Source organism: Chinchilla lanigera, unplaced genomic scaffold (genome assembly GCF_000276665.1).
Source record: "Chinchilla lanigera isolate Chin_1 unplaced genomic scaffold, ChiLan1.0 scaffold00051, whole genome shotgun sequence".
Taxonomy (NCBI): domain Eukaryota; kingdom Metazoa; phylum Chordata; class Mammalia; order Rodentia; family Chinchillidae; genus Chinchilla; species Chinchilla lanigera.
The window spans coordinates 4,845,279-4,857,114 of NW_004955452.1; the positions used below are offsets into that span (position 1 = coordinate 4,845,279).

General features: G+C 45.0%; 1 protein-coding gene across 1 annotated transcript; it reads right to left on the reverse strand.

Moving 5' to 3' along the window:
- Positions 1 to 4,770: 4,770 nt before the first annotated feature.
- Syf2 (SYF2 pre-mRNA-splicing factor) lies at positions 4,771 to 11,369 on the reverse strand. The gene is made up of 7 exons (XM_005394818.1): positions 11,261 to 11,369; positions 10,918 to 11,025; positions 8,506 to 8,631; positions 7,821 to 7,938; positions 7,229 to 7,319; positions 5,935 to 6,033; positions 4,771 to 5,082 (listed from the first exon to the last, which is right to left on the reverse strand). Exons 1-7 carry the CDS (start codon positions 11,327 to 11,329, stop codon positions 4,917 to 4,919), a joined length of 777 nt encoding a protein of 258 aa, XP_005394875.1. The 5' UTR covers positions 11,330 to 11,369; the 3' UTR covers positions 4,771 to 4,916.
- Between the last annotated feature and the right edge of the window lie 467 nt (positions 11,370 to 11,836).

Sequence of the window (11,836 nt, forward strand, 5' to 3'; positions counted from 1 at the left end):
CTGGGCGTGGTGGCGCACGCCTATAATCCCAGCACTCAGGAGGCTGAGGAGAGAAAATCTCTGTGAGTTCATGGCCAGCCTGGGCTCCAAAGTGAGGTCAAGGCCAGCCTGAACTGCATAGCGAGACCCTAGCTCAAAAAGACCAAAAAGATAAAAATGACTAAGGTTACACCAGGCCTGGTGGCACACACCTATAATCCTAGCACTGGGGAGGCTGAGGCAGGAGGAATGCCATGAATTCGAGGCCAGCCTGGACTATATAGTGAGACTCTGCCTTAAAAAAATAAATAAAAATTTCAAAATGACTCAGGTTTTCAGGAGTGGGGGAAAAAAATCACACAGAAATCTTATCTCCCTGGAAGATTTCAGAAATTCAATTTGGGCCAGGTGTGGTGGCACACGCCTGTAATCCCAGCACTCAGGAGGCTGAGGCAGGAGGATAGTTGGGAGTTCGAAAACAGCCTGGGCTACAAAGTAACCTCAAGGCCAGCTTGAACTGCATAGTGAGCCACTGTCTCAAAAGACTAAATAAATAAATAAAACTTATTTTTAAAAAAAAAGAAATTCAATTTGGCATTATCTTGATTTGGAGAGTAGATGCAGTGCAGAAAAAGGCCATGAAGATGTTACAGTTGTGCATTTTATTAGCGCTCTCATCACTCACATAGAACCCACTCTGAGCAGGCACTGGCCTACACACTTCACATATAGTCCTCTGGGACAGGTGTTATTAAAACCTTAGAACTGGGGACATGGGGACACACACTGCTTGAGGGATGTCATGGACCGAATTGTGCCTCCCTCCCCCGATTTCTATATGGAGGCCCTAACTCCCAGCGTGACTGTACTGGGAAATAGGGACTTTAAGGAAGTAATTGTTAAGATTAAATGAGGTTATGGGGGACCCTAAGCCAGCAGGACTGCCGTCCTTATAAGGAGAGGAAGAGACACCAGGAGTGTGAAAGTACAGAGGACAGACCAGCTGAGGACGCAGTGAGAAGGCAGCCACCTGGAACACAGGAAGCCTGCTGGTCCCTGACCTTGGCAGATGGTGGTGCATGTGGAAGGCGCTCGGTCTGTGGCACTCAGCAATGGCAGCTCTTGCAGACTAATATAGGCGACTGGCCTGGGATCTTTCCCCTGGCCAATGGAGGAGCGAGGGTTTGAATCCAGCTCATTTGGCACTTGAGTCTGCACTTTTAAGAGCTGTCACGCAGTGCAGTGCTTATTGCCTGAGAAAGGAGAGAGTAGGACAGCCCTACTGAGAAGCGGGGACCATTGTAAGAACCGCCAGCATTCCTAGCTTTCACTCTGCACCGGCACCCTGCCCTGAGCATTTGCATGGATTACCCACGCAGCACCAACAGCAATCCCACCAAGGCCTTAGTAGAATCCCAGGGGAGCCAAGTCATTCAGAGCCACCCAGAACCTGGGCCCCACTGCGAGGCAGTATAACTGAGCTGTTTTATTCCAGCCAGACCCAGCCCTTGTCAACTCTGCAACTGGGCGCCTGAGCAAGAGAGCCTCAAGCCCTCACTTCCCTAAGGAGAAATGTATCTTGCCGATTGCACCTCAGACAGTTAGGACCTTTCAGCTCCTTCTGTCCTGCTGACTGGGTCCAGGAGAAAACCTCAGCGCAGCACGTGGCTTCCAGATGCTTCTCACACCTGCTCATACTTCAACAGAAGTCAGTCAGATGAAATTTCAGCTTCTCTGGGCAATAGCGTCAGTCTTCTTATATTTGGGGAACTCCAAATTGCATGTACTGGGTCCCACAAGTCAGTGATGCTTTTGTTCAGACCTTTTCATTGTTTTTACCTTCTATGCTTGGTGTTGGTTTCTGTTGCTACATCTCCGTATTCCCAAATCTCTTCTTCTGTGCTGTATAATGGGTTGTTAGTCTATCCAGTTTATTTTTCATCTCAGACGCTGTAGTTTTCAAGTCTCGTTCAATGTTGTTTTTTTCACATCAGATGGGTAACATGCAAATGTCATAACAAGGTCTGAGGAAGGCACATCTCATGCAGATGGCATGAACACCCGTCATCATGCTCATGAACCAAAGGATCGATTTTTTTTCATGATTAACTTTTTGATCATGTAGGGTACAATTAAAATAACTTAATTTTCTTGTCTCTTACTTCTAATGTATCAGCTCTTGCTTTAAGTGGGTTCATTGGCTTTTCTTCTACCTATGATTCTTGTTTTCCTCGTTCTATGATTAGATGCTGGACACTGTGAAGCTGATATTGTTAGCTGCTAGATATTTGGGGGTTTTTAACATAATTCTCTTGATCTTTATTCTGGAATGCAGCTAATTTATTTGGGAATGGTTTGATGCTTTCGGGTCTTGTTAGGTGAGCTCCAAGCAGTGGTTAGCTATTCTCCACTACCGAGGCAAGAACTTTCTCAGCATTCCACTCAATACTCCGTTACTAGAGTTTGGATAAATGTGTCCTCGAAGGGCCTATGGTGGCACTGGAGGTGGTGGAACGTTTAAGAGGTGAGGCCTAGGGGCAGGTTTTAGGTTGCTGGGGCGGGGCCTTGAACAGGATTGTGGGGTCCCAGTCTCGTCCTCTCCTTCGATTCTTGACCACTATGAAATAAGCAACCTGCCCTGCGACCTGCTCCCCATCATAACATACTGCATCACCACAGGCCTAAAAGCAAGAGGTTCATCTAAGCATGGGCTGGAATCTACAAAACTATAAACTAAAATTAACTTCCCTTTGTGATTCCCTCAGGTATTTTGTTACAGTAACAAGAAGTTGCCTAATACACATGATGAAATTCTCCACTCTGGTTGATGAGAACACTGCTTCTGGCCATCTGGGAGGGTCACGTACTATTCCTTCCGATCCTTGCAGGAGCCCAAACTCTGCTCCACTGTCCTCTGCATGCTGACTTTTGTCCTCATGCTTATTACTTCATGACACAAAACAGCTGCTCCAACTCCAGGCTCCTGGACGTGATTCAAGCAGGAAGAGGGCAAAAGCATGGAGTAGCAACTCCCGAATCAGGAAGGTAAAACATTTCTCAGAATTTCACTTGCATCATCTCAGCCAGCATTGTAACATTTGATCACCAGTATCATGGCCAGTAAGGAAGAACTAAGGTTGGGCAGGCAGCTAACATGGTCTACAGCTACTTGTACACTTTTGAGTAAACTGCTAAGTCTCAGTGAATTATTCTTTTAAACACATTGTCAGATTCTACTGGAAGGTTTTTCTTACATCTACTGTGGTATTCAGGCTTGAACTAAGGTAGCAGAGACAGAAATACTGGAACATATCAGTGTATTTTCAGGAGCAGCAAGGTTTGTGACAGACTTGTGACTAACCACACAGAAATGGCAGGACAGGAAAAAAGAGTGAACAGGGAAAAAAAAAATGTGTTACTGTACAGTAATTCTAAAATGGGCGATGACCAGTGACACTAAATATTAAATTGTTTTCAAAAGCTGAAGTATTTGTAAAATTTTCTGATTTCAGATTTCTTTTTAATATTTAGGATTTTAATCAACATACAAAAGAATCTTTTTCTCTAGAGTCGTACAAAAATAGAACTACTTCTGTGGTAAGTTTAATAGTTTTGATGGCACATACTCCCAATACTCAGGAGGCTGAGGCAGGACTGCTGTGAGTTCAAGGCCAGCCTGGGCTACAAAGTGAGGTCAAAGCCAGCCTGAACTACACAGTGAAACCCTGTCTCAAAAAGACCAAAAAAAAAAAAAAAAAAGTTTAATAATTTTAATAGTATTTTAAGTTTTTTTTCAGAGATACATACCCAACTATTTATAGATAAAATTGTACATCTAGCATTTGCTTCAAAGTAACAAGAGGTAGGGGGGACGTGGATAGAAATAAAGATAAAACAAGACTATGAGTTGATATAGAACATGGTTACTAGGTATAAGGGATTCAGATACAGATATACTTATGTCTATCTATATGTAGATATCTGTATTTCCCAGTGGTGGGGACTCTGCCCAGGGAAAAGCACTCTACCACTGAGCTACACCCCCAGCCTTTGTCTTAAATTAAAAATAATTAGTACAGATTCTATTCCAAAGCATTTTATTGTTCTTTTAAAAAACACTACACATGGTAGCCGTCTTGGTTACTTTTCTCTCGTTGCTGGGACAAAATACCCGATGCACAAAAGAAAGCAAGGAAAGGTTTACCAGCTCACTGTTTGTGGAAATTTCAGGCCATACTCGGCTGGGTCCAAGGCGGAGTGGCGCATGGAAGTGGGCAACAGTTCATGGCGGTGGAAAACAACAAAAGCAACAAGAGCACAAAAGGCGGAAACGGTGACAAGCAGCCTCTTTCCCTCCCTTACACTGTATGCAAACTACCCGCCCCATGACTGCACGAGGACCTGGGGCGACATTCAGACACAAACCCTAACAGTAGCTACTCAGCGAGGATGGTCCTGCTGCTCCCTGTACTTGGTTCTGTGCAGCACGGACTGCACCAGCAGCTCCAAGGGCCACGGCCGCATTCAGTCCCCAGCCCCAGGGCACCCGCAGCCCGGCTCTGGATTTTGTCGAATTCCTAACGATAGTCCAAGCAACACTGACTGCATCTCTGCGCACTGCCAGCAATGTTAAGCCCAGAATGTCTCAAAGGTGAAACAGTTATACACACTTAAAATACATAGAAAAATAATATAATCAGGACTTATACAAAGTAGGTTTTTACAAAACAACTTCACTGCAAGAAATATATCTTTTAGTCTAGCACAAAACTGTGGAAATATACACAGAAGTTTACATTTAAGAAAAAACATTTATTATTTCAAAATGCTGAGTGGGAAGGCAAGGCTATGTTCTGGTTTACTGGTGAAATAGTGAAGAGAGCTTCAGTTTGGGAGCAGAAATTTGCACTCCATTCTTAAGCTCCTAAAAGCAGCGATTAAACAGCTGTTCCTCTCTCCAAGTTCTGCTTAATTTCAGCCGTATACTTCCCATAGAACCTTTCCGCTTTCTTGTTGAATTTGGCATTTCTTTCATTAATGTAGTCGATGTCTGCATCATCATTGTAAGGACGTCTTCGGCTGTATTTGTCTCGTTTTTCAATTCTGAAGGAAAGACAATAATTAATAAAGATCAAAACTGCCTTTTTTATCTTAATAAATCACACAGATAGCTACGATTAGAATCAGTATGTAAAATGGGGGGGAAGCAAGCTTAGTCGTCATCAATATCAAAACTGAAACTACTAGTTAGCAGCACAATCTCAGGTACGTACCAAGAATATCAGGCAGGCGTGGTGACACCCAACTACAACCCCAGCACTGGGGGGGCTGAAGCAGGAGGATTGCCACAAGCTCAAGGCCAGCCTATGCTATATAAGGATTTTTTTTTTTTTTTTAAGACAAGGTCACATAGTGCAGGCTGGAGATGGTGGAACCTTTAACAAATAGGACCCAGCAGGAGGAAGTTGGGGGTCACAGGGAGTAAGCCCCAGGAAGATCCTGGGACCCTAAATCTTCCTTGCTCTCTCACTTTCCTTTCTGCCCACCATGATGTGAACAGGTCTCCTCAGTCATCCGCTCCCACTGTGACGTACTCTGCCCACCACAGCCCAGAGCAGCGGGCGAGAGACCATGGACTGAAAGCTCTGGAACGCTGGGCCAGAATGAACCTTTCCTCCCTGTAAGCCGCTTATCCCAGGGGCTCTGTCAGAGTGACGCAGAACTGCTTCCTCAGTAACAATTCCATCCCACGACACCTTCATACCCACCCCAAATCATACAGACTCAACCCAGACTTGCTGTCTAACTCCAAAACCACTATCCGTGCCGGGTCAGAAACTGCAAGTGTCATTTCTGCCTGTCCAATTCATTCAAAGCACGTAGACTCGGATGCACACGGAAGTCTGTTCTGTTGGTCAGCATTTAACAGCTCAGGACGCCCTACGTGGTACTTACTGTTTTTCCAGATCTATGACCATTCTATCGATCTCCTCTGTGGAAGGCACGTGTGTCCCATGAAGAAGACTGTTGGATGTTGGGAAAAACTCTTCTCCACTGAAAAGATAGCAAAATGGTTTACAGTAACACTGCAAGTGTTCCATTTGCAAATTTCAAACTAAACTACCACTCATGACAAAAGATGAAGTATACACATATATTTACTGTGGGATTCCCACCCTAAAGAAATAAGACAAGATTAGAACAAACCTAAGAAATTACCTACTCCAATACCTTTTTCATTCTACTGGGCCAATGCCCAGAGTTTAAAGGAATTATGAAAATCACAAAGAATTGAGATTAGGGGTTCTAAGCTTAGGTTATTTCTCTTTCCACTACAGCAGGGGTCTGCAAACCACTGCCCACTGCCTGGCTTTGAAAACAGTTTTATTGGGACATAGCCAAAAGCGACCATTTGGGTACCCTGTGTGACTGCTTCCAAATCGCAGCAGCACAGGTGAGCAGTTCTTACCAAGGCCTATGGCACACACAACCCAAAATATTTACTATTTGGGCTTTAAAAAAAAGCTCAGAAGGGGGCTGGGGATTTAGCTCAGCGGCACAGCACCTGCCTGGCAAGCACAAGGTCGTGAGTTCAATTCCCGGTACCAGAAAAAAAACAAAACAAAACCAAAAAAAAAAAGGCTGAGGAGGGCTACGAGCATAGCTCAGAGGTAGGGCACTTGCCTTGGATGCCCCAGGCCCTGGGTTTACTCCCCAGCACTATAAACAAAGGAAAAGAAAAAGCTCACCCACCCCAGCACTAAAGTATTCTGCCTCCTAAATAGTATTTAATTATGATCAACTGGGTATTAACCGTTCAACGCTCAAAATACCAAGTTCAAAAGAAAACCAAGCAATTAGATTAACTGCTACGAAATGGTTAATAAATAGTGACAAAACAGTGTCCCTACTTAAGACAGCTGTAACCCAAACCCCTACGTTAAAATATGTTTGAGCTGGACACAGTGGAGCACACCTGTAATCCCAAAACTCTGGGAGGCTGAGACAGGAAGATCACAAGTTCAACGATAGCCTAAGCAACTTAGACGATCCCATCTTAAAATAAAATAGAAAAGGGGTTGGAGTTATAGCTCAGTGCAAAGGCTTTGGACCCAGACTGCAGTACTGGGGGAATAAAAGGTTGTTTGTATTTATGTATGTATATATGTAGGTGTACATCCATATGTACGCAAATAAGTCCATAGCACCTCGGTATGAAAAAGGACTTGCATTACACTTGTGGACTTACTGTTTTTCTCTCAGTCTCTCATAGCTTTCCATGTCAGGTTTGATCTGCTTGGTCAGCCGGTGATACTGGCGTAACTGGGCAGCAGCATAATCTAAAAATAAAGTAAGAATTAGAGATAACATGTATTATTCTTTTCATTACTATTCAGAGAAAGATTAACTATTATATGCACGAGACAGCAACTTAAGCAAAGTCTCTATCCTCAATATGCTGCTAAAAGACCAATTCATTTCATCAGAAAGAATAAAAGAAGCTGACTGAAGTGTTGCCTTTTTAGGTGCTGCCCTCTGAGATGCGTTTGCATTTTTCTTGGTCTCTTAAACAATACTCCACACAGGAAGAACCGCCAGGTATGGTGGTGCTCGCCTGTAATCCCAGCACTCAGGAGGCTGAGGCAGGAGGATTACCATGAGTTTGAGCCCAGCCTGAGCTACGCAGTGAGTTCAAGGACAGCCTGAAATATATAGGGAGACCCTGTCTTGGGAAAAAAGGGAAAAGGAAGAACAAGGCGCACATCTTTTCACAGAACCAGAGGCACTAAAGGCAATGCTTGCCTAATAAGCCTGTTCAATAAAGGAAAGACCAATTTTACCTGAAAAACCAAGATCAGGGTTTTTTCTCTTCTTCTTCCTCTCCCATCTTTCTGCATCTTCTGCACTGATCTCCAGCAGCTTCACTTTCTCGTAGTCTTCCCCTCTGGCTGCACACTCCTAAAGGGAAAAACAAAGTCAGTACCACGACTACAATGCCAACAACTCTTTGATCCATTTTAAAGCAAAACCGCCCAATAACGCCATCAAGTAATATTTTGTTTGGTTTTGGGTGTTCTGGATTCAGGGCACTGCTACGTAGCAGGCAGGCCTGCAACTCCTGATGCTCCTGCCTCAGCCTCCCGAGTGCTGGGGGTTACAGGAGTGTACCACCTTGCCGGCTTCAAGTCACACTTTTAAAAAACATAAACATGTAAAGGAAATTTCACAGTCTTCTGCAGGACATAAGGGAGCACACAATACTCAGTGTTAAGGCAGACGTCAGAACCTGTTTTAAGTGTTTGCGAGCATTAACTCATTTAATTCATAATTAAATCTATGAGAAGGCAGGGGTACACAGAGGTTAAGTGACTCATCCAAAATGTGGCAGCTGCTAAGAGCAGAGCCAGGGTTTCAATTCCAGCCATTTGGCTCCAGACCTGGGCTACTCAACTGCCACGTCCTCTTGTTCAGCACAAGAGACGCATGGCAGAAATCACTCATGAAGACAGTGGAGTAACTGCTCACCTTTTTCTTTTCTTCCTCCTGTAGTTCCCATTCCAAACGAGCTTTTTTGGCTTCCCAATTTGCAGGCAACTTAAGTCTTTTATCCTCTTCCACAACCTCCTGGTGATTTAATTTACGAGCTTCATTCTAAAAGCGTAAAACAAAAAAATAAATAAGTAAAAACATAAAACAGAAAGTTTTTCAAACGAAACATGAAAAGAAATCCAAATACAGCTTGCCTTTTTCTGGAGGAGGGTCAAGTGGGACACATTAACAAGACGACCTCCTTTTATCCTAAAAGCAACACAGAGCTATCAAATGTATTTAAACAAGGGAGCAGCCTGATAGGGTCCGCGCTGAAATACAATCAAGAAAAAGACGCTGCTCCGGTTTGCTGAAAGTTACTATTCTGCAGTCCCTTGGGTTGGATCAGAACAAGGATTTGCAAAGTGGGGAGGCATACCGCTGTGGCACTGGAAGATATTCTACTTTTAAATCCTGATTAATTCAAAGCAAAAGCCTCAATTCGCAGTTAAAGGGCTTTAACACCTATTTCAATCTAACACTTTCCTAGGCTCCCCTCCTTTTTTAAATATTTTGACATTTTGTGACAGATGAAAGGACTTTCAAATATGAGGTACTAAGGAAGAGCCTATTTCCAAACAAACTTAACTGCATAAAACAAATTGAGTAAATTATCTTAAGAATTACTTGGGGCCGGGGATATAGCTCAGCGGCATAGCACCTGCCCGGCAAGTGCAAGGTCCTGAGTTCTAGTCCTGCTATCAAAAAATAGAAAAACTTAAATTAGGTATTTCTTAGGTCACAGGCTGGTGGCAGCTCAGGAAGCCAGCTTCTTAGTTTCCAGACATGTTCTTTACACAATCTCTCTAAGTAAATGTTTAAGCATGTTTGTTTAATTGTTCATTAACTTTTTTCTGGACAAAGAGAGACGGCCTCTCTACTACCACTCCTCACATACTACTCTTGGCTCTGGCAATGCAATGCCCTTCAGTGTGTAGCCAAAGTTGGGCCCACTGCACTGAAGGGCAACAAACGGGGAACATTTCAATGAGTGTTAAAAGAAGCTAATTACAGAGTTTGGGTTTTACGAGGTGAGTGGTGGTAAGATTCAAGACTCGAGTTTAAGCCGGGCGTGGTGGCGCACGCCTGTAATCCCAGCACTCGGGAGGCTGAGGCAGGAGGATTACCGTGAGCTTAAGCCCAGCCTGAGCTGCAGAGCGAGACCCTGTCTCAAAAAAAAAGACTCTTGAGTTGGCCACTGTCAGAAAACAAGGGTGTTCTATAAATAGCTTAAATTTCTACCTAGAAGGTAAAGACTAAGGGCTGGAATTGGTAGGTTAATGGTGTCCAGAAGAAAAAAAGGATGCGTGGCCATTTCTGTGATTTAAATAGTCTTGGATTTGTTTCACTACAATAGTTGGAGGTTTGTGAAACCATGTCTGAGCGGTCAAGTCAAAGCATTCCCAACTGAAATAGAAACTGCCTTTTTCTTAGTCCCAAATGTGTCCCAATTCTTACTTCCTATTGTTTGCTGACTCACTCCTATTCCAAATTCTCTTCCTTCGTGTTTGTTCCCTCTGCTTGGATATCTCCTCCTCCAACGCCTTTATTTGGTAATTACTCATCTTTCAAAGCATAGTTTAGGTGTCTCCTCTTGAACAAGACACTCCCTCGAGCCCCTTAAAACTTATGAATCTCTCCTTGTCTGCATTCCCTGGGTGTTCTATTCCTACCTCTAACATTGCACTTACCACAGTATAATTTCAGGCTATGTGAGGTATCCAGTACTTGACAACAGAGGCCTTAATTTTAAACATCTGATCTCCCACACACCGGCTAGGCCACACACTGTACACTTTCAAAGGTGTGCTCGGTATTTGGGGCGGAGGCGGGGGATGTTTCACAGGGTCTCCCTATGCACTTGAGGCTGGCCTTGAGCTCACTCTGTAGCCCAGGCTGGTCTTGAACTGGCAAGGATCCTCCTGCCTCAGCCTCCCGAGTGCTGAGATCACAGGAGTGCGCCACCACGCCCAGCCTGGTGCTCAGTATTTTTTAACTGTCGCTACGTAAATTTTGTTCCAACTTCTGGTTCTACAAATCTACTTCGATAACATAAAAAGTCTGTTACAATCATAGAGCAGGAAGGCTGTTCGTAATGCATTCTCAAACCCAGCCCAGATAAATTAAACCAGAGTAGAGGGTGGTGCAGAGAACAGATGTAGTTTCAAAAGTTTTCCAAGTCGTCTCGATGTGCTGCCAGGGTTAGAACTAATAAACAGAGCTTTCATTTCAGGGTGACCCTGCCGTGGCCTGTCGGGCCTGCTGCTGCACCTTCTTTGTCCCTGCACAAGGGAAGACGCCCGAGCCGGGGCAGGCGTCGGGTCGGAGCTGGTCTCCGGGGCGACTCACCCGCTTCAGATGCAGCTCCCGGAATTTTCGCAGTCTCTGTTCGCGCTTCTGAGCCGCCAGCTCCTCCGCCGCCGTGCAGGACCCCTCCTCTGCGATGTCCACCGGAGCCTGTGGCAAGAAAAAAAAAAAAAGGCTTCAGGAGGGGCTCGGCCTCTCCCGGGGCTGCCCAAGCCGAGTCCCGGCGGGTTCCGACCGCCCAGGCGGAGCCTGCCACCACCGACACGGTCCCCGCGGTCTGCGCCTTCTTAGCCGGACACCCAGGCCCTCGCCTTCATCTACCGGCCCTACCACTCCCCAGAATTCTCACCAATAAAAACTCCGAGGTAGGCCGATGGACACTCACCGTTTCGACTTCGGTCTCAGCCGCCATTACACCCCTCCTCTCTCTACTTCCGGCAACAACACGGATCATTTCCTTCAGGCAGCCCTGCAAGCGCGCAAAAGCAGCTACAAGCCCCGCCCCTTCCGGTCAGCCTCAGAAACTTGGGACCAATAGCAGCACTTGCAGTGGTGAGATGTTTTTTTCGGATCGGGTCGTGCGCAGCTGCAGAAGGTTGCGGAAGAAAGGCCAAGGAGGAGAGAGTTGGGACAAATCCGGTTGGCAGGAGCTCGAAGAGGATGTCTGGGAAAGGATCCTGTTAGGAGATAAACGAACAAAACCTGTTCGTTTTGCAAGACAGACTTTGCCGGACTGTCGTGTGTCATGTTAGTACTACTGACACTATTTTGATTCCCTTTCATAGGACAACATGTTTGTATTGTCTGTTGAAGATTGCAGAAGAGCAGTCCAGTCTTGCTCACACCTACGAGCCCAAAGAGGAAATAGTGCTAAAGTTATTGAGATAAAGCAGTAAAATGCTGGATAGAAGAGAACGTATGGAAACTAGTGTTTCCGAACAACGACTAATTATATGTAAAA

Coding starts and splice junctions, on each gene's coding strand:
- Syf2 (XM_005394818.1), bottom strand. CDS start 11,329: ATGATCCGTGTTGTTGCCGGAAGTAGAGAGAGGAGGGGTGTAATGGCG. Junction 6,034..7,228: donor GAGAGACTGAGAGAAAAACA/GTAAGTCCACAA, acceptor CTATCTTTTCAG/TGGAGAAGAGTTTTTCCCAA. Junction 5,083..5,934: donor GTCATAGATCTGGAAAAACA/GTAAGTACCACG, acceptor TCTTTCCTTCAG/AATTGAAAAACGAGACAAAT.